The sequence below is a fragment of the Bufo bufo genome, chromosome 9, assembly GCF_905171765.1.
Source record: "Bufo bufo chromosome 9, aBufBuf1.1, whole genome shotgun sequence".
NCBI classification, from domain to species: Eukaryota; Metazoa; Chordata; class Amphibia; order Anura; family Bufonidae; genus Bufo; species Bufo bufo.
The window spans coordinates 204,303,125-204,327,706 of NC_053397.1; the positions used below are offsets into that span (position 1 = coordinate 204,303,125).

At 39.2% G+C, this 24,582-nt stretch overlaps 1 protein-coding gene across 1 annotated transcript; it reads right to left on the bottom strand.

Moving 5' to 3' along the window:
- Positions 1-2,537: 2,537 nt before the first annotated feature.
- On the bottom strand, positions 2,538-5,317 carry FOXD2 (forkhead box D2). The gene is given in 3 exon segments (XM_040407151.1): positions 2,538-4,371; positions 4,373-4,406; positions 4,409-5,317. Coding segments are annotated over 3 exon segments (1,068 nt in total). The 5' UTR covers positions 5,022-5,317; the 3' UTR covers positions 2,538-3,950.
- Positions 5,318-24,582: the final 19,265 nt, after the last annotated feature.

Here is a 24,582-nt window from a genome sequence, read left to right on the forward strand (position 1 = left end):
AGATAGTTAAAAAGTATGAACACACATACCAATATATTGGGCTGTACATTTGTTAACTGCTTCAAAATAATGATCTTTTAGTAATAATAATAATAATAATAATAATAATAATAATAATATCTGGATAGATAAGGGGCCATGGCCGCAGCTGGCGCTGGATGAGGCGCAGATAATGGACACAATTCACACTCCTCTGTCCTGTTACCATTTAATATAGAAAATAAGCAATTTAGTATTTACCAGGGGAGAGGTTAATGTGTATAATGTACATGGAAAAGGCCCCAGAGCTCGGTTCATATCAGTACACAGAGGAGCCCCACATTATCAGCCGTCCTCTCATTTACTACAACTGCTCTCCCATTGTGTAAAACTCCCAATAATGACCCAAGACGGTGATGGACACAATGCAGCCCGATGATATCCCACTGCTGTGCAGAGGGTTGGGACAGAAAGTGTTTGTTTATATAAAAAAAAAAAACAAGAGCTAAAAACAAAAATAAACTATTTACATCACTAGAAATATATAAATAAAATAAATAATAATAATATATATAAAAATATAAATCATATAAACACAAAGAAGGAAATAAATATGCAAAATGCAATGGAAGCAAGAATGGACAAATTGTCAGATACCAGAATAAATGCTGCAAATGTAGTTATATAGTATTATACTAATATGATAAATATAATGTGCAATACATATATATATATATATGACATTCTTTTTCTCAGTTCTATAACATAAAAGTAGTAATAATTATGAATCATATATTATATGACATATAGTTTAGATACTACTATTACTACTAAAAAATATTCTATTTTATCTATGTATCTATCTATCCATCTCATATATATATATCTATCATTATCTATCTATCTATCTATCCATCTCATATTTATCCACCCATCTATCTGTTATCTGTCTATCTATATACTACATATATTTAAGAAGATATCGATGCGGTTACAAATAATAAATCATGAAGTAATCAGTGAAGGCCATTGGGGTATTTTCCAGATCAATTTTGATATCAGACCATGTAAGATTATATATCTGCCAGTGACAAAAAGACACAAATAATTACCAAACAAGTGATGTGTGGAGAAAGTCATCAGGAAGTAATGACATGCCGGCACCCGGAGTATTAAAGGATTGCAAACCCCCAATTTAAGGCTCTGTAACTACTGACCCTTTAAATGGCCCCGGCTGTAAATAGTTAAATTTCTCAGGCTGTAGATGTAACACTTCATGATTATTATTAGATATAAAGCCTGAGCTGTTAACCCCTTCATTAGCCGCCGGAGCAGCAGCAAGGTCAAGTCTTGAAAGAAGTCTATTGAGAGGCCTAGTAAATGTGCTTGGTAAAGTGGAAAATGTGTGTGCGGTGGATGCTGAGCCCTGGGGTCTGGGGGAGAAGCAAAATCTGCAGACCCCTCACTGAGCTCCCACATGGGGAAAAGACCCCCAATACAAGGAGATGGTGACACAACTGTACTTAATGCAGGAGGAGGGGGGGGGGGGGGGTATCTCTAGGTAACTGTCCTCTGAAACAACTATAAGATTATTTAACACCCTGTAAAATTACAAAATATCTATAGAAAGAATGAAAGAAAGAAAGAAAGAAAGAAAGAAAGAAAATAAATGCATGTTTGCATTTTTGCAGTATAGATAGATCTGAGACAGATAGATAATATAGACTCAGATATACATAGAAAAAATAACGTAAATATATATATATGCACACAAACATATATAGATATACATATAAAGATATATATATATTTATGAGATATAGATATTATAAAGATAGATGATAGATAGATAGATAGATAGATAGATAGACTCAGATATACATAGAAAAAATAACGTAAATATATATACAAACATATATAGATAGATATACATATTATAAAAATAGATATGAGATAGATATATTAAAAGATAGATGATAGATATTTATTAGATAGATATATTATATAGATATTATAAAGATAGATGATAGATAGATATTTATGAGATAGATATATTATATAGATATTATAAAGATAGATGATAGATAGATATTTATGAGATAGATATATTATATAGATAGATGACATTACTCAGATATCACTAATTACATCCATTCTACGATATAAAGTGCAGTTTCTTCGCCTCCATCGTCCTGTGAGGTCTCAGGCCCAGGATTCAGGTATTTGTTAGTAATCAGCTCATTACTCCCCCGCACATTAGTGGTTAATTAATTAGATGTCGCCTCTAATCGCCACTGGGTAATTAGCTATCAGCTTTCAGGTCCTGTCTGACAACTGCGACATTTCTCAGACATTTCCCCACAGCAGGATGGGCCGCAATGTAAAAATGACATAAACTCTATAGATCAGTCACCGATCTTTGCATAAAAATAAAAGAAATGGTGATTATTCATTTCATCCAATGACATCGGACGATTGTCGCCCCAGGAAGCAAGACATCACCACATCAGGTACAATTCACAAACATTTATTTCATCTGGTGACAACTGTGTCTCTATCACATAATAATTAGAATAATTATAAGGCTTCTGATTATTCACAATCCGATGGATACACACAGAAGGATGCAGGCTGCGGAGCCGGGCGACCAATTCTTTATCATCTGCTCCGATGTTTCTATATATTATCTATATACATAATTACATATACACATCAGACCAAAAAAATCTGCATTTGACATTTTAATTGGCAGCTAATGAGGAAATGAAGTGAATAATGGTCTGCACTGATAGTCTGGCAAATCCTGAGATACTTGGCAACAGTGTTTCTTACTTGGATTCGATAACAGTTGGTCGGCCGATCAATAACTATTTCAGTACAGAGATGTCTTATGGCGATTGCCTTGGTGTTACATAATTGCAAGATTTCCTGTTTATAGAATTTACAATAATTGCATTGGTTAGATGGATTGCAATGAGTAAATGTTACTTTCTTACTGCATTAATATCAGTTGTCCAGGTGACTTAATGTGACCACTGACATGCGACAAATTTGGTATTCCTTTGCAAATGTCGTTTAGAGAATCTACATGAATTGCACTCGTTAGACTAACTGCAATTTCTAAATATTAATTGCAAACATTGACTGCAACGGTTTATTTCATAGGCACCCATGGCATTGGTATCATTTGATATTCATCCATTGACATACGCCAAATTGTGTATTCATTTGCAACCATTACTTAAAGAAAGTGTACATTAATTGCACTCAATGGACTGATTGCATTTAGTAAATATCAATTGCAATCATTAACTGCAATACTTTTAACATGCATCTACTGTATTTGTGTAATTTGATACATTTCATTCACCTGCGCCAAATTGTGTATTCAATTTCCAACCATTGCCTATAAAATGTACATTAACTGCACTCATTGGGACTGATTGCATTTAGTAAATATTAATTGCAATCATTAGCTGCAATGTTATGCATATGCACCTATTGAATTAGTGTAATTTAATACACACACGATTAACCTGCGACAAATGTCGCATTCATTTGTAACCATTGCAATCACCCCACTGCTTGCAGTTCTGGGTTAATATATGAACGCCCATGAAGTGCATCCATTACAAGGAATATTAATCAGCTGCAACTCATGACATGTATTGCATTATTTTTCCATCAAATGTCGCTCTCTTTCTGCGCCATTCCCTCTGCACACTAGAAATAGTTATTGACCTTTTGGAATTCGGATAGGAACATTTGGAAAAACACACCCGACATGATACAAAATCTACACCCACTTTATAAATAGCGACTCGTCCATTAGAAGCTTCTCTGGGCTGAGAGGTGACAACTGGAGGCCTCCAAAAATGTGGCAAAAAAAAAAATACATAAAAATTCCTCCTACCTTCAGTACACAGGTTGAGACTTTTTTTTTTTTTTTAGTTTTTGGGTTGTGGGAAGGTTTAAAAATGGCAGCTGCTGAGATTTGTGATTTTACTTGAGAAGTTTTGTCCACTCTGTAACATAGTGTCATGGGTCAAGTTTAGATGGTTCTGCATGGGGGTCAAGGAAGGGGTTAACATGGCAATGACCTGGGTCTGGCTCCCAGGTTGGGCTGTGGTGTAAGGGGAGGTCGGGGTGGATGGGGGAGCAGAAGCAGCAGCAGCAGAAGACCCCCCAATGATATTGTCTATGGAGAAAGAAGTCCTGGTCTGGGTGTCCGCCTTGAGGGTCTGCAGGATGGGTAAGGAGGGACTGAGCTGAGAGTAGAAGGACTTCCTGCTCAGTTCATTCCCTAAGAAGCCAGGCAGTGAGGGGCTGGAGAAGACCGAGGTCGGGGTGGGGATGGGACAGTGTGTGGGCTGGAAGGAAAAAGTGGCAGCTGGGTGGTGGTGGTGGTGGTGCTGGTGGTGGTAGTTCTGCAGCTGGAGACCATAGTTGTAGCCATAAGGTCCATATCCAAAGGCTGGCATGAAGCTGCTTGGGTCCCTCAGGATCTCTGTACTCTGCTGTCTCTTAAACCTCTTCCTTCTCCGCAGGAAGCTGCCATTGTCAAACATGTCTGCAGACTCAGGGTCCAGGGTCCAGTAGTTGCCCTTGCCAGGGTTGCCAGGTTCTCTGGGGATCTTCACAAAGCAGTCATTGAGGGACAGGTTGTGCCTGATGGAGTTCTGCCAGGCTGGGAACTTCTCCCTGTAGTAAGGGAAGCGATTGCTGATGAACTCACAGATCTCACTCAGGGTCAGCCTCTTCTTGGGGCTCTGCAGGATAGCCATGGTGATCAGGGCTATGTAGGAGTAAGGGGGCTTCACCAGGGTGTTCTTGGGGTTCTTCTCCACACCTCTTGGGTTGGAGTCAGAAGAAAGGTCTGGGGAGGCGTCTGGATGAGTCCTGGAGGAGATGTTATCGTCCGAGTCGTTGTCAGATTGGTAGTCAGAGTATTTCCCATCCTTGACGTTCATGTCACCGACTACATCGATGTCGGTGTCTTCAGAGAGCAGGGAATTGTCAGACATCTCAGTTCCCAAAGTCATGGTAAATAATAATAATGATGATGATGAGTGCAGGAAGTCCTCGGTGTGTGTCTGTGCTCCCGATCCGAGGACCCCCCTAGTGGAACAAGTCTGAATGGGCTCCTCTGTTTAGCAAACAGCCAGCGGATCGGTGGCAAGAAGACCACTTGTGGAGTGTTTAAAGGGGGGCACCATGCGCGAGGTCAGAGCCTGACACCCCTCATCTCCTCCTCCTCGCCCCCTTCCAGCGGAGATCGCCCCCCTCCTTCCGCCAGGAACTCTCCAAGATCCCAAACAAAAAGTTGATGCTCCCAGAAGCAGTGTCAGCTGGAGACTGCCGCCCTCCCCGCCGTTCCGTCACTTCTTAAACCCCCAGGCCGGTCACGTGGTGGTGACGTCACCGCCCTCTGCTGCCCTGGTTCAGAGTTCTCTCTCCAGGACTTTCTTTAGAATTTCAGGGCTGGGATCGCATTATACAATACAGCCCAGGCTGAAAAAATAGAGACTTAAAGTTTTTTTATTTATTTACTTGTATTTTTTTTTATTATTATTAATATTTCAAAAAATAATTACAAATTATTTATACCAAAGGGATGAGACAGAAAGGTCAGGGGCAAACAGCAGCTCCTTCTCTAGGTGGGAATTAGGAGAAGGGCAGCAAGTGCTGGACCCTCAGCTCCACAACGTCCAGGAGGGAGCCACAGAGTTTAGGTGATTTCATTTCTTTTATTTTTTGTTCCTTTTTATCTTTGTTATTTAAAACCTATGGAAAATCTACGGAAATGAAAGAAACATCTTTATGGAAGCAGTGAGTATATTTGAAGAAAAAGAATTCTATCTATCTAATATATATATCCATTTATCTAATATCTGTCTATCTATCTATTTGTCTATCAATGTATCTGTCTATCTATTTATCTAATATCTATGTATGTATCTATCTGTCTCTATCTTTATTTCTCTATGTATCTATCTATTATTTATCTATCATATATGTATCTGTCATGTATTTTTCTTTCTCTATCATTATCTATTTCTCTCTGTATCTATCTCCTATCTATTATCTATCTATCTATCTATCTATCTATTATCTATCTATCTATCTATCTATCTATCTATCTCCTATCTATTATCTATCTATCTATCTATCTATCATTTATCTATCTTTTCGTACAGAATTTATATTTATTTGAATGACACGAAATGTTTTATAAACTGAGAAATATCCCATGGCTGGGAAAGATAAAAATGATAAATGAAGTGTTATATTTTATGTCTGTTACCACATGTATTACTATAGTTCTCCAGTGTATTTCCCTGCCCTTCATATTCGTTATTTAATCATAACTTATTAAAATAAGCAAATATCAATTGCCAAATAATAATAAAGGGGAGACCCTGACACAGAGCTAACAATCTAATTATGTATGGGTTGATTTGTCCAGTGGTTCTCTTGTGTATAAATAAATAAATCATTTCTATTGTTTATGTAGTAGAAAGATTACATAGATAGATGATAGATAGATAGATAGATAGATAGATAGATAGATAATAGATAGATAGATAGATAATAGATAGATAGATAATAGATAGATAGATGATAGATAGATAGATAGATAGATAATAGATAGATAGATAATAGATATATAGATAGATAGATAATAGATAGATAGATAGATAGATAGATAGATAGATAGATAGATAGATAGATAGATATGTAGATAGATAGATAGATAGATAGATAGATAGATAGATAGATAGATAGATAGATATGTAGATAGATAGATAGATAGATAGATAGATAATGTTGGCACTTGGCAGTATTGTACAGGTCTGGAATGTTGCCATCGATCAGGATTGTATCTAGAAGGTTGTACAGATGATGGATGTGTGGTGAGATGTGCAGTGATGGTTCCTGGGTGAGAACAGATGTTTGTAATGTAAAGTAGCACTGAGTCCTCACCCTGCCTTCATTGTGACTGTGTGGCCCCTGGCAGATGCTCTGACCCCTGGGTGTGTTTTATCTGCAGCACAGATTGGGGGTGACTACTGCTCTGCACACATGTGGTTTCCACAAGTAAAGTGATGTACGTTCTGCAGCCACAGGGCAGTGTCACTAGCAGTAGCAATGCTGCAGATATCAGACCCAGCAGAGCAGATATCCCAGTTCCCTGACTTCATCCTGACACCACAGGGTGCGATTTCTCTGGACTGCGGTATCGCGCCACAGTGATTTGGTATTGGTAACTGCCAGGTGTTATTACATTTATGCCTATTACAATGTCAAGAAAATGACAAATAATCTGGGTTTGTCACAGATATAAATTGGTTATTAATCTCAATGTATCCAGTGTGTATGAGGAAGGACCACATCATCATAATATAAAGGTTTTGGCTTCTAAAACTGCATCAAGAAACCGGACAGTGTGACTGTACACTACTGGGGTTTAATTCCTTATATTCCTTATAGTCTTCCCTTTCTCTTTAATTATCCCCTTCTTTACCATATTGTATCTATACTGTCCATCTGTTTGTCTATCTGTCTATCTATCTATCTACCTATCTACATCTATCTGCCTGCCTGAATCTAATTATCCATCCATCTCTCCCTCTCTGTATCTAATATCTATCTATCTATCTATCTATCTATCTATCTATATATCTATCTATTATCTATCTATATATCAATTATCTATATCTATCTATCTATCTATTATCTATCTATATATCTATCTATCTATCTATCTATCTATTATCTATCTATTATCTATCTATCTATCTATCTATCTATCTATCTATCTATCTATCTATCTATCTATCTATCTATCTATCTATCTCTACCCGTCTATCTTTCATCCTCCCTCTGTTTCCAGCTATGGTCTGCTTCCTACCCCAGTCACAGCCTCCATGCACTGATCTCTTTGTATCCCTGTGTACATACAGTAACATTTTAATGATGGTTTATAGATTTGTTTGCCCTTTGTTACTATTCTGGAGAGCACGGCCTCCTCTGATCACTGAGCACACAGATTATTAGTGTCCTTTGTAATGAAGCCCTGGGCCCCCGGCTCTCATCACACCCTGCGCTCATCTATAGGCAAATAATCAGGGAGCTTAAATACTGCTATACTCACTACTGGTATACTAATGTCCTGACTACTACATCTATAATACTGCTATACTAATGCACTGACTACTACATATATAATACTGCTATACTCACTACTGCTATACTAATGTCCTGACTACTACATCTATAATACTGCTATACTAATGTACTGACTACTACATCTATAATACTGCTATACTCACTACTGCTATACTAACCACTAGTATCATACCAACTACTGCTATACTAATGTACTGACTACTACATCTATAATACTGCTATACTCACTACTGGTATACTAATATACTGACTACTACATCTATAATACTGCTATACTCACTACTGCTATACTAACCACTAGTATCATACCAACTACTGCTATACTAATGTACTGACTACTACATCTATAATACTGCTATACTCACTACTACTATACTAATGTCCTGACTACTACATCTATAATACTGCTATACTCACTACTGCTATACTAACCACTAGTATCATACCAACTACTGCTATACTAATGTACTGACTACTACATCTATAATACTGCTATACTCACTACTACTATACTAATGTCCTGACTACTACATCTATAATACTGCTATACTCACTACTGGTATACTAATGTCCTGACTACTACATCTATAATACTGCTATACTCACTACTGCTATACTAACCACTAATATCATATCAACTACTACTATACTAATGTACTGACTACTACATCTATAATACTGCTATACTAATGCACTGACTACTACATATATAATACTGCTATACTCACTACTGCTATACTAACCACTAATATCATACCAACTACTGCTATACTAATGTACTGACTACTACATCTATAATACTGCTATACTCACTACTACTATACTAATGCACTGACTACTACATATATAATACTGCTATACTCACTACTGCTATACTAACCACTAGTATCATACCAACTACTGCTATACTAATGTCCTGACTACTACATCTATAATATTGCTTTACTCACTACTACTATACTAATGTACTGACTACTACATCTATAATACTGCTATACTCACTACTGCTATACTAATGTCCTGACTACTACATCTATAATACTGCTATACTCACTACTGGTATACTAATGTCCTGAGTACTACATCTATAATACTGCTATACTAATGTCCTGACTACTACATCTATAATGCTGCTATACTCACTACTCCTATACTAACCACTCTTACTCCTCCAGCTATACAACTACTGTACAAACTGCTAATATACTATTCTACCCATAACTACAGCACAATTATAACCATTGCTAAATTATCTGGTTGTATATGCTCATTATACTACACTTATACCACTTCCTTGCCTCTGCTATAAACCATTATAATAACTAGTAAAATGACATTTGCTGCAATACTAGTTACTACTAATATACGTCTATATACTAATTACTACTAGCCACCACTACTGCTGATAATACTACAGCTATCATAGTAACCCCGTCATATATACAATTCTAACCATTCTGTATTATTATTATTATTATTCTTACTAACCATCATTAGACACGAATATATTAATTAACTGCCACTATGCTGTACTATATACTATTATAGAGCTACTAAACCACTGCTACACCTCTGATCTACTATTCCATGCACTTCTGTAAATTTCTGCAAATGGTAATAACGAACGTATCAAAGTGTCTGTGCGCCATTTGGCCCTTTCTTCTGAGACCTTCCATTGCTACCAGAGCCCGGGTGTAATCCTAACCTGACAACCTGAAGATGGCTATTCTGTGACAACTACAACTGATTTGCTTCTTTGCTGACACATTAATGTGAGAGCAGATGAATATAGCGTACATGGGGATCATGTGGCACAAATGTCGCACAGGCTAATGAGGACATTTTGTCCCATTCACTGGCCGCCGGTTTGCCATTAGATGAGAGGCCCTCGGCTGATCTGGGAGCTGCATCCATCTTCATTTTGGGAACCTAATGCTGATTTTGTCGTTTAAAAACTGTCGCAAGAGATATTAATGGGAGAAAGTGCTGCGCCATAGAGATCAGTCCTGAAGCCTGAAGAAAGGGGGGTCATTTGTAATCAGCAATTGGGGACCTTCCCTCCCTCGTGTTTAACCCATGAACATCCGGAAAATACAAAATTTACACCATGCCCACCAGCATTTGTGCCAAAGCAAACAGTAAACTATTTGGGCATTGTTGTCTCTATTTGCGACTTGCAGAACATCTTGTCTGTCTGCTCCATAAGGAGGGGGGTAGGCTTGTAGTCTATGTCTTGGAGGAAAGGGGGGGGGGGTGAGAAAATCTGGGTGGGGGTCACTTTGTTCTTCCCACAGCAGGTGTAAAATGTCAGATCTCCATCACTAATAATAATCCAATGCAGCTGGAAATTCTACAGAAGAAAATATTAATATCTGTATCACACAGAGATCATGGGCAGAGCTGGAGGCTTCTGCAAAAAGCTGAGCTTAACAGGTTAAGGGGGGAAAAATGCAATGCAATATCAAATTATATGACCTGGGATTACAGGAAAAATTGGCCAGAAAGGCATGCAAGTTGTAGGCAAAACCGCAGCGATTTTTATTCTGAGATTCGCCGAATTTACCCCAAATTGTACAATTAGCGCAATTATGAAATCAGTATTGGCAAGAATGGATTGAAACTCATTATCTGATTAAATATTATAAACAGTAGAGAAAAAAAATGAAACCATCTACAGTTTACATTTTACCCTAAATTATCTTCTAAAATGTAGCCAATTATAGCGGGTGATTATCTGACTCCTTAATTAATATTATAAGGCGTCAAAATGAATGAATAATCAGTATTACATTTGGCAGGTTTTTATCTTACACGTTCTTCACATTGTGCAATTTGTGCAGTTGCCGCAAATAAATAAAATAAAACAAACAAATAAATAAATAAATAAAAATCACGCATTTGCCGCACTTGTATAATTGGTTTTCCTCCCTCTCTGGAGTTATTTTTGCACTTTAAAAACCGTGTTCTTCCTATTGTGTTCCAGACCTTTAACAACTCCCAAAAGATGGACGGGACTCTAATTTAATAGTCACAATTCATATAATTCGTTGCATTTATTTAATAATCAACATTTATCAGAATCATATTGTATTTTAATTAATAGGCTCATACTAATATAGTGAAATGATTCCGCCTCCAAAGATTTCTTGTAGTTGAGATAGTTGTAGTTCTTATTGCTTTATTCTCATAATAATAATAATAGTAGTAGTAGTAGTAGTAGTAGTAGTAGTAGTAGTAGTAGTAGTAGTAGTGAGATTATCATCATCCTTATCATCGTAGTAAATAATAATAATAATAATTTTATGCTTTCAAATAATAAGTCATCATCAAAATATATAAAACTATGTATAATGATACAAAAAATAAAAAATATTGCAAACGCAATAAATACAAAAATTGGTAATAATACAAAATTATAATATAAATATGCATGCATAAAAATTATAAATGCATAAAATAATACAAATACATACATAAAATTATTTTAAAAAATAAAATAGCAATAAATATGTCTTTATAACATTGTGCCAGCATTTACACTAGGTCCATTTTTTATTATATTATATATATAAATCAAAAAAAAATGGTGGTACAATGTTCTAAAAACATATTGTTATTTTAATATTATATATATATATATATATATATATATATATATATTTATTATTTTTTTTATTTTTATTTTTTAAATAGGGGGCTGCGGTTGGGAGAAGGATATTTTATTCCTTCCAGAAGTTAAAGGATTTGTCTTCCAAAAATCAACATCATCTATAATTACACCTACTTAATTAATATTTGGATAGAAGGGGGGAAGAGAAGGCAGCTGGGACCTTTCATGGTGGAAGATCCCATAATCCATACACAGTGTAATAGTATAGATGGGGGCTGCAGAAGGGATGGGGGGGGGGGGGGGGGGAGGTAATATTTTAGATAGGACCTTATACAGATCTCCTATTCAAAGGAAATATAATACAGGGAAATAATATGAAGACAAACCAGATGACTGTATGAGGTAACACAGTAAAGCTGCCTCTGTACCATAGAGATGATGATCTGGAGGCTCCTTGGAAGGTGATGTCAGCAGCTGCCTCTGAATGGCACCGACCACACACGTCAAGCTGCTCCTGCAGTTCCTTATTGTATTGCATTCATTTTTTATTTTATTTTTTTTCTATCCATGTACAAATCCGAAATAACAGCTGACCTATAACCAGAGTGTCACCATAAGATGCATGAAAGTTGGCAAAATTGGCACAAATTTCTGCAAATGAAGCAAAATGGTGCACATAGTGTGTGACACACCTTTCTCTTCCTAAGGGCTCGTTCACACGAACGTAAGGGCTCCGTGCCCGCGCTGATCCATTCCGCACCGCATCCGTGATGCTGACCCGTGTATTGCGGAACCGCCGTATGCGGCCCGCAGCACGGGCACGGAGCTCTTACACTCGTGTGAATGAGCCCTTAAGCTACATGCACATGACCGCGCGGTGTTTTGCAGTCCGCAAATTGAGGATCCGCAAAGCATGGATGCCGCCCGTGTGCCTTCTGCAATTTGCAGAACGGAACAGGCCGCCCATAATAGAAATGTCCTCCTATTCTTGTCTGCAAAACGGACAAGAATAGGACATGTTCTATATTTGTTACGGGGCCACAGAACGGAGCAAGGGATGCGGACAACACACGGAGTTCTGTCTGCATCCTCTGCGGCCCCATTTAAGGCCTCTTTCACACTACCGTAGGCTATTTCAGTGTTTTGCGGTCCGTTTTTCACAGATTCGTTGTTCCATTTTTTTGTTTCCGTTGTGTTTCCGTTTCCGTTCCGTTTTTCTGTTCCGTTTTTCCGTATGGCATATACAGTATACAGTAATTACATAGAGCAAATTGGCCTGGGCATAACATTTTCAATAGATGGTTCCGCAAAAAACGGAACGGATGCGGAAGACATACGGATGCATTTCCGTATGCTTTCCGTTTTTTTTTGCGGACCCATTGACTTTAATGGAGCCACGGAACAGGATTTGCAGCCAAATATAGGACATGTTCTATCTTTGCACGGAACGGAGATATGGAAACATGGAAACGGAATACATACGGAGTACATTCAGTTTTTATGCGGACCCATTGAAATGAATGGTTCCGTATATGGACCGTCTACGGAACGCAAAAAACTCTGTGATTGTTCCGCTGGAAAACCACTGATGTGTGAACGAGCACATTAAAATCAATGGGTCCATGTGCTGCCAGTAGTGAACACGGAGCGCACACGTCTGGGATTCACTGAAAGGCCTTGGACGTGATTCACAGATCTGTGTCCATTTTGCGGAGGCAAAAGATCGCACTGTTTTTCATCCAAGTTTAGCAGGTGCAAACATCCAAGTTCAGGCCGTGTGTTTTCTCACCTTCGTTGAATTTTTAATTATTTATATTTTTTTTTGCATTGCAAAAAACGGTGACTTTTTTTGTACTAACCTTTTATCACTTTTCTGCGCAAAAATGGCACCTGTGCTTAGTTCATGGTTTTCACTAACTCATCGAATTCTGTCTGCAAAACAGAGGAAAGTAGTGCACGAGCCGTGATTTTTCTACAGAACAGAGATTTGAATGCGCAAAAGCCCTTAGGCACACGACCCTGTGCTGGCCATGCCCCTGCTGCGGACCGCGAATTGTGGTCCGCAATGCACGGGCACCGGCCGTTTGCCCTCCGTCTGCAGACACTTGAATGGGGTCCACGATCCACATCCAACGTTTCGCAGGGACTCGGCAGTGCTTCCGTGGGCTTCTGATCTGGGCTTCCGTTCTGCACCGCACTGTATCTCCTGGGTCAAGTGAACGGGTCCGCATCCATGATACGGTGCGCATATGGCTGGTGCCCTTACCCGCTGTTTGCAGACCGCAATACTGGGACGTGTGCATGAGGCCTAAGGCACAGATCAGTGGTGCCTGGTCAGTTATTGTTTTGCAGAGATGGACACAACTGATCTACGTGCACATTAGTTCACCAGTCTGGTGTCCATAGCCTGATAGCACCAGATAGAAAAACCGTAGTCTGCAGCGTATTTCTGTCTGGCGCTGATGAGACAGATGTATGTGAACGATCGCCTAGAAATGTATGGGATCAGTCCTGGCTTCAGTTTCCCTCCAGCATTTCCTTAGGCTTTGTGCGTCCTCATGGCCCGAGTACATGATGCAGATCCACCCCACGGTATGGTAGGTCTGATACTCCGTCCTGTCTGCAAACAGGGCATATTATAGTCTATATCAGAGCAAAGCATCGTGGGACATTTTGGTAATCAGCATCGGCCAACCTGCCATGTGCCGTTTATAATACCGGTGTCTTCTTATGTGGGAGACTGGTGCCTTGCAGCGCTGGGGTCCTGGGTTCGAATCCGACCAAGGGCAACATCTGCATGGAGTTTGCATGGGTTTCCTCCGGGTTCTCCGGTTTCCTCCCGCACTCCAAAGACATCCTGATAGGGACCTTAGATTGTGAGCCCCATTGGGGACAGTTGGCTGCTAATGTCTGTAAAGCGCTGCGGAATATGTCAGCGCTATATAAGTGCATTAAATAAATAAATAAAAGCCTTGCAGACCCCTCATACACATGTGCCCAGTGAGAAAGTGCCTTCAGAGACCTCCTCAGTGATAGAGCAGCAAATAGCGCCACCTACAGGGGCCACTTGTAAATTGCACATTTTCTGACATTGTCAAACACAATAGAAACCTAATGAAAAGGCCCATTTATTTTCCTTTCAATGAAGATTCATCAGGTTCTAAAAACCAAAGAGGAAATCTGAAAATGAAATTGTGCAACTTGTCTGCTGTAACTGAGTTCATTCTCTTTCTTTCTTTTTCATTCTGTTCTTCTCTGTGGTACTATGGGGCGGCCCGGTCATGCTTCAGCTGTTGTCCCTTAACCTTGTCTTGATGGTCCGGTGACTTAGTAACCCCCTGTCCTCCTGCGGGATGAGTCGCATCAGCTTTCTGGGTTGCTCTCGCTGCTCCCCATGCACTCTTTATATGTCTTTATCAGGCCTCATCTCAGCCGGAGTTTATATGTGTTAGGGTTATTCCTTATTGTACTTGCATTCTTGCTGTGAAAACTTAATAAAACTTTTACAAGTAAGAAAAAAGAGTAAATCACCTGTAGAAACCGAGCGGCCAATGACCGAATGAAAAAACCCCCCAGAGAATCAGCAGTAAAACAGCAACGAATTTCCCCACACAGTTCATTACTGCAGATAGATAGATAGATAGATAGATAGATAGATATTAGATAGATAGATAGAAAGATAGATAGATAGATAGATAGATAGAAAGAAGATAGTAGATAGATAGAGAGACATAGATAATATATAGAAAGAAAGAAGATAGATGATTGATAGATCGATTTAACATAAATTGTAATAATTTTAGCATTTTAAGACAAAGATAGATAGATAGAAAGATACTGTAGATAATAGATAGATAGATAGACAGACAGATAGATAGATAGATAGATAGATAGATAGACAGACAGATAGATAGATAGATAGATAGATAGATAGACAGACAGACAGATAGATAGATAGATAGATAGATAGATAGACAGACAGATAGATAGATAGATAGATAGACAGACAGACAGACAGATAGATAGATAGATAGATAGATAGATAGATAGATAGATAGATAGATAGCTGATTGATAGATCGATCTAACATACATTTTAATAATTTTAGCGTTTTAAGACAGATATTTGATGTGGGCCTTCGCCGCCTTCCTCTTTACATTGGCTCTATCGTCAGCACATATAAACCTCTCCTGTTATCAGTGTTTTGCTGCGATCGCTCCTGTAGTCACTGGAGACACACAATGCGCCACATAAAGACTTCCCCGGTGTTATCCTGCGGGGTCGTCAGTCCCTGTGCTGTGAAAAACATTCTGCTGCCTAAATATTGATGTGATGTGGCGTTTCCATTCATTTCGGTGGGGGATGTAATCTGCACAGAAATCTACAATAAAATCTGCAAAAAAAATAAAAAATCTGCATTGTAATTCACATGGAAAAAAATCCACAAGAAAACTGCACCTTTGTAAAAGTCTGCAACGGCGGATTTTCTGGCAGATTTTTCTCTTATAGAATACCATGGGATACCTATCCTGCTGCAGTTTACATTTAAAGGGCCACTCCACTAACAGGCAAGGCTACATTCAATGCAAAGTATTGCAAGAAAATTTAGACTAGCACATCCATAAAGCTAGCATGCAGACAGCAAACAGAAACGTATGGCAGCACGCCATGGCACGTGCAAATAACAGAACTAAGGATTAGGGATTATTCTGGATTAAAGTGGTACTATACCTACTATACATACTATACTACTATACATACTATACTACTATACCTACTATACATACTGTACTATACTACTATACATACTATACTACTATACATACTATACTACTATACATACTATACATACTATACATACTATACTATACTACTATACATACTATACTACTATACATACTATACTACTATACCTACTATACATACTATACTACTATACATACTATACTACTATACCTACTATACATACTATACTATACTACTATACATACTATACTACTATACATACTATACTACTATACCTACTATACATACTGTACTATACTACTATACATACTATACTACTATACATACTATACTACTATACATACTATACATACTATACTATACTACTATACATACTATACTACTATACATACTATACTACTATACCTACTATACATACTATACTACTATACATACTATACTACTATACCTACTATACATACTATACTATACTACTATACATACTATACTACTATACATACTATACTACTATACCTACTATACATACTGTACTATACTACTATACATACTATACTACTATACATACTATACTACTATACATACTATACATACTATACTATACTACTATACATACTATACTACTATACATACTATACTACTATACCTACTATACATACTATACTACTATACATACTATACTACTATACCTACTATACATACTATACTATACTACTATACATACTATACTACTATACATACTATACTACTATACATACTATACTATACTACTATACATACTATACTACTATACATACTATACATACTATACTATACTACTATACATACTATACTACTATACATACTATACTACTATACATACTATACATACTATACTATACTACTATACATACTATACTACTATACATACTATACTACTATACATACTATACATACTATACTACTATACATACTATACTACTATACATACTATACTACTATACCTACTATACATACTGTACTATACTACTATACATACTATACTACTATACATACTATACTATACTACTATACATACTATACTATACTACTATACATACTATACTACTATACATACTATACTATACTACTATACATACTATACTACTATACCACTATACATACTATACTACTATACTACTATACATACTATACTACTATACCTACTATACATACTATACTACTATACATACTATACTACTATACTACTATACATACTATACCTACTATACATACTATACTATACTACTATACATACTATACTACTATACATACTATACTACTATACATACTATACTATACTACTATACATACTATACTACTATACATACTATACTATACTACTATACATACTATACTACTATACATACTATACTACTATACATACTATACTATACCTACTATACATACTATACTATACTATACACTACTATACTATACATACTATACTATACTGCTATACATACTATACTACTATACATACTATACTATACTGCTATACATACTATAATACTATACATACTATACTATACTACTATACATACTATATTTATGTATAGTAGGTATAGTACCACTCTAATCCAATGCAAAGTATGTGACCAGTGTTCCCACTAAATTGTGCTATCTTGAAAGGAGCAAGTTAAGGCAACATACTAATGAGGACCAATAGGACAAATAACCTCTACCTGTCCTCAGAGTTGGGAATTTTTAAGTGTATAATTTTCAAAGGACACAGTTTAGAAAACAACAGCGTGTGACAATTTGTTCTTCAGCTCATCCATAACCAGTTACTGATAAGCTTTGATTAAATCACATTTAGTATTTACATCAAATGTATACAATAGTTACATTGATACAAGGCAAAGTACCTATTTTGGCCACTATGTGGCACTGTTGCCAAGATAATCTGTGTTTAAACATCTCAACTGATGTACTATTGATAACTGCAGCCCTGACACCTACTGGCCATAATAGTGAACTGCAGAAGAGAACTTCTCTTTTTTTATTTATTTTTGAGTCTTTTACCAGAAAAGGGAATGTTACAGTTAAAAGAAAGTGATTTTCTTCCCAGTAATATCCCCTTCTCTTTGAAAATGATATGCCCCATTCCATAGTCATCATGGTAATGGCTTTTTTTTGTTTCCGATGAGCAGCTGTCGATTACATAAAAATCTGCAGGTTCTGAGGATGTATAATCATAAAAAAAACATATATATTTTTTTAGTTTTATTGCTGTGCTGATGAACGATAGAAACCTTTGCCTGGATAATAAGAGACGGGTTATTGCAGAGTTTTATTATTCTCTAGAGTGATATATTTACACTGGAACAGAAGAAAGAAATTAGAACAATGAGAACATTACATTTATTTAAAAAGAACATGATCTGAGATTTCGGCTGCCAAGTCCAGAGCCGCTGCTGGCACGGAGCCACTAATGCGCTTACTTTATGCCACCCAGAATGCAAGTTCCCAGAGCAGGATCTGTGCAGACATTAAATCAGTAGGGAGAATACTAGAGATTTCAGCTCTGAAGCCTGCAGAATTTTAAATGCAGCTCTAGAGTATAGTACAAGCTGTAATTCAGGATCAGCAGCCGATATACTGTAACAAACTATGCAGCTCTGTGCCCAGGGGCGGACTGGGAACTTAAAGTGGCCCTGGAAGAAATACTAAAAGTGGCCCCGTTTTGTAGTTGGGTCCAAACTGATGGAAGGCAGGGCCAGCAATACCGTATTGTGGCACATTATACCGCCACGACAGAGCCAAATACCGGAGTGCAGCACAAAATACATCCCCAAAAACATCCACTGGCCGGCTGTGAGGAGGGGTCAGGCCCACCGGGAAATTTCCCTGTAAGGTCTATGGCCAATCCATGATAAGGAGCCCCCATAATATTCTGTATAGGACGGGACATAATGCAAGAATTGGATACAATCATTGCTATAACAAGGGTATTTCTGCTCATGTGAAGCAGCAACTGAGAATGTGCCTGGCAGAGAAGAGCCGGCTTCATATGTGCAGATTCTTCCTCTTTGTCTCTTCTCTCAGTTCCGGTTCTTTCACACATAATTTTGTTAAGGAAAATTACATTTTTTTTTTTTTGCGAGTCCTGCAATTGTTCAGAGGAAAGTATGTGCCCCCTGCAACATCACTTCCTCTGTAGAACCGCCCAGGAACAAGCATCAGTAAAAAATAAAAACACCACGCAAAAAACGCCAACACACATTGCACATGCAATTTTTTTGAAACTGCAAAAAAAACAATTTTTGAAATTACAGTCTGTAGGAAGTAAATGTCAGGCAATTTCAGAAAAAGCACCTCAAAGATGAAAAAACACCACGACAAAAAGACCCCCGTGCTTAAGACTTTCCTTGGACTTTCACGCAAAATCTGTTAGTGGTGTCTTTTGCCTGAAATGCTGCAAAAATGTGAAAGCCCCTTAAAAACAGCAAAAAAACAAACAAACAAAAAAAAACTATGTGCCTTTCCGTTTATTTTCCTCATTCTTAGGCCTCTTTCACATGACCGTTTTTTTTTCCGTTTGCGGCCCGTTTTTTGCGTTCTGTATACGGTCCGTATAAGGAACCATTCATTTCAATGGTTCTGCGGAAAAAAACGGAATGTACTCCGTATGCATTCCGTATTTTCGTTTTTCCGTTCCGTTGAAAGATAGAACATGTCCTATTATTGCCCGAAAATCACGTTCCGTGGCTCCATTCAAGTCAATGGGTCCACAAAAAACACGGAACACATACGGAAATGCATCCGTATATATCTTAAAGGTATCCGTTCCGTTTTTGCAGAACCATCTATTGAAAATGTTATGCCCAGCCCAATTTTTTCTATGTAATTACTGTATACCGTATATGCCATACAGAAAAAAACGGAAGGAAAAAACGGAACAGAAACGTAAACACAACGGAAACAAAAAAAAGGAACAACGGATCCGTGAAAAACGGACCGCAAAACACTGAAAAAGCCATACGGTCCTGTGAAAGAGACCTTACTTGTTTGGACCCCCACCTCATTCCCTATACATATACCACATTGTCTATCCCATTAGGAGATCCGTCCACGCTGGCTATCCTTCTCCAAACCACGTCCCAGCTCATGCAATCCCACCTATATCATTTTCAGATACCGTATGTCTTATTGCCATGTGCAAAGTTGTGAAAATTGAGGCAGAACATGGCTGATGTACCTTTAAGGCCTCTTGCACACGACCGTATGGCTTTTTCAGCATTTTGTGGTCCGCAAAAAAACAGATCCGCAAAAAATACGGATGACGTCCGTGTGCATTTCGTTTTTTGCGGAACGGAACAGCTGGCCCCTAATAGAACAGTCCTATCCTTGTCCATTATGTGGACAATAATAGGACATGTTCTATCTTTGAACGGAACGGAAAAATGGAAATACGGAAACGGAAGGCATACGGAGTACCTTCCGTTTATTTTGCGGATCCATTGAAAAAAATGGTTCCGTATACGGTCCGTGGTTCTGGTTTCCAAAACTGTGTGGCCGTGCCCCAGGTCTGGTTTATGCAGCTCATGGCCGCCTCCTCCTGCCGCCATCATTACACTTCCAGACTCTAAGGATCAATAGGTCACCAATGAAGACCTCAAAAATTATTTAAAGCAACATTCTGGTTGTGCCTAAAAATTTGACATAACAGGAGGAATGCATAGTTAAAGCACTCGGCGTCCCCCTTTTTCTTAAGGCCACTTTCACACTAGCGTTTTTTGCGGATCTGTCATGGATCTGCAAAAACACTTCCGTTACAATAATACAACCGCACGCATCCCATCAGACCGGATCTGTTTGTACAAGGATAGTATCAAGGGCCAGCTGTTCCATTCCGCAAGAAACGGAATGCACATGGATGTCATCCGTATTTTTTGCGGATCCGTTTTTTGCAGACCACAAAATACTGAAAAAGCCATACAGTTGTGTGCAAGAGGCCTAAGGCTACATGCCGGATCCGTCTTGAACACCATTGAAAGTCAACGGGAGACGGATCCGTTTTCTGTTGTGCCAGATTGTGTCAGAGAAAACGGATCCGTCCTGGCACACAATGTAAGTCAATGTGGACGGATCCGTTTCGCTCCGCTTCGTCAGGCAGCGTTTTTGTGTCCGCCTCCAGAGCGGAATGGTGACGGAACGGAGGCAAACTGATGCATTCTGAGCCGATCCTTTTCCATTCAGAATGCATTAGGGCAAAACTGATCCGTTTTGGACCGCGTGTGAGAGCCCTGAACGGATCTCACAAACGGAAAGCCAAAACGCCAGTGTGAAAGTAGCCTAAGGGCTCATTCAGAGGAATGTGTGAAGCCCGTGCTGTGGACCGCAAATTGCGGTCGGCAATGCATGGGCACCGTCCGTGGGGCAGGCGCAAGGGGATCGCAGACCCATTCACTTGAATGGGTCCGCGATCCTTCCGTTCCACAAAAAGATAGAGCAAGATCTATCTTTTTGCAGTGCGGAAGCACGGAACGTAACCCCAGAAAGCACTCAGTAGTGCTTCCGTTCCGTTCTTCCGTTCCGCATCTCCGGATTTGCGGACCCATTGAAATAAATGGGTCCGCATCCGTGATGCGGAATAGCCACGGAACGTTGCCCGTGTATTGCGGTCCGCAATACGGCAACGGGCGTCACACATGAACGAGCCCTACGTCTGTCAAGTCCTTGTTTCATTTCCATTCAGCTAACATACTTCTCATGCACATGGCCGTTGCTTGGCCGTTCCATGCATTGACGACCGCAATTTGCAACATCCGCATGCCAAATCAACTTGAATGGGTCCATGATCCATCCACACTGCAAAAAATGGAACATGCTCTATTTTTATTTAATTTTTTTCCGGTGCGGAGGCACGGAGAGAAACCCCATGGAAGCACTATGGAGGGGCTCAGCGGGGTTCTGTGCCTCCGTTCCGCACCTTCCGGTTTGTGGACCCATTCAAGTGAGGCCTCATGCACATGTATCTGTTTTGAGGTCCACAAATAGTGTATCTGCAAAATGTGTATGCGTCCTGTGTGCTTTGTTTGAGGAACCATTGTTTTCAATGGGTCCGTGGTCCATCTTTTTGTGGACTGGACCTACAGATGTAGAAAGCACTTGGATCATCGGATGTGCAAAATGCCGACAATGGACCGATTTAAGTCAATGGGTCTGCAAAATGTGGACGCAACAGGGACCGCAAAACAGTTATGGTGGTATGCATGGGGCCTTACCTGTACACAGGTCATATTTACTAATCCTGTAGAGGACGTAACCTTAGAGAGGCCGTGTAGACATCACATGGACGCAGACTGGAAGATACATGTGGTGCAGGGATAATAGACATCTCTAACTCCATGCAAACCATTGCTTTACACCAGAATTGTGGCCCAATTTTGGCACAAAATGTTGTCTTAGGCCACGCCCTCTTTCCATCAAGCCACACCCCTTTTTGATGGGAAGCAAAAGCACCTGGAAAGGGAGTAACAGGACGGAGCTGTCAGAAAGGGAGCATTATTATTATTATTATTATTATTATTATTATTTTTATTTATTTTTTTTATTTTTTTTGCTGTTGTTTTAAAAAACTGGCGAGGGGTTCTGATATTTTTATGGGTCTTTGATGACCTCCTTAAGTTAACTTTGAGGTGAAACTTTTTAAACCCAGAAAACAAAAATATCCATCTCCTATCCCCTGTAGACAATGGTGAGCTAAACGCACCATTTGCACGCGTCTGTTTGTTACATTGTATCTGTCTGTTTCTTACAGAGCAAACTGGATACAACTGTATCCGCTTCTCAGCAGAGATCAGGACTAGCTACAGTAGATACAAAGAATGCAAAGAAGAAGAGTTCTCATTCACTGACAGCAAACGTCTTGAATATGGTAAGACAAGCAGGGCCGACTTTAATATTGATTGGACCCTGGGCAACAATTTACTTGGGCCCCCTGGATCCAGCCTTCCCACACCCTAGCATGCAATCACGCCCTCCACATTGTGCAACACTCGACTAGGAAGCACCTCTAGTGGCCGTCTGATGAGCGGCCGTCTGATGAGCGGCCGTCTGATGAGCGCGCCGTCTGATGAGCGGCAGTCTGATGAGCGGCCGTCTGATGAGCGGCAGTCTGATGAGCGGCAGTCTGATGAGCGGCCGTCTGATGAGCGGCAGTCTGATGAGCGGCAGTCTGATGAGCGGCCGTCTGATGAGCGGCCGTCTGATGAGCGGCCGTCTGATGAGCGGCAGTCTGATGAGCGGCAGTCTGATGAGCGGCAGTCTGAAGATGAGCGGCCGACTGATGAGCGGCAGTCTGATGAGCGGCCGTCTGATGAGCGGCCGTCTGATGAGCGGCAGTCTGATGAGCGGCAGTCTGATGAGCGGCCGTCTGATGAGCGGCAGTCTGATGAGCGGCAGTCTGATGAGCGGCCGTCTGATGAGCGGTAGTCTGATGAGCGGCCGTCTGATGAGCGGCAGTCTGATGAGCAGCCACTAGAGGTGTTCCTTGCCAGTAATGTAAATACTGCCTTTTTTTCGGAAAAGACACCGGAACTACTATGTTTAGCTGTTGTGGTTCTGGTGACTATAGTGTCCATTAATATAGAGAGAGAAAAAAAGAATCAGCACAAAAGTATCAAAAAAAAATGGCTGTGTCATTATTCTAAAAATTTTAAAAGCACAACTTCTGACACAAATATATAGTATTTTGCAGATTAATTTTTTTTTTTTTTTTTACAATGTGCAGATAGTACTGTACTACTAACCCCTCCATCCCCCCCTTCTCCAACCACCCAGCACCCTTACTCACATAAAACATATCATATATACATTTTTCCCCCCTCTGTATATATTCAATTTTTTGCCCCCCAAGGCCACTGTATATATTTGTTTGCCACTTTTTTTTGATGATTTTGCCCCCGGGGCTGGGCCCCTATGAAGGATTTGCTTTTGCTGCCAGTGCCGTGCCCTCATACAGTCAGCCACAGCCGGCACTGCCACATCACTGATCATCACCTCACCTCAGATCCCCCACTCGCTGCGGGCTTCAG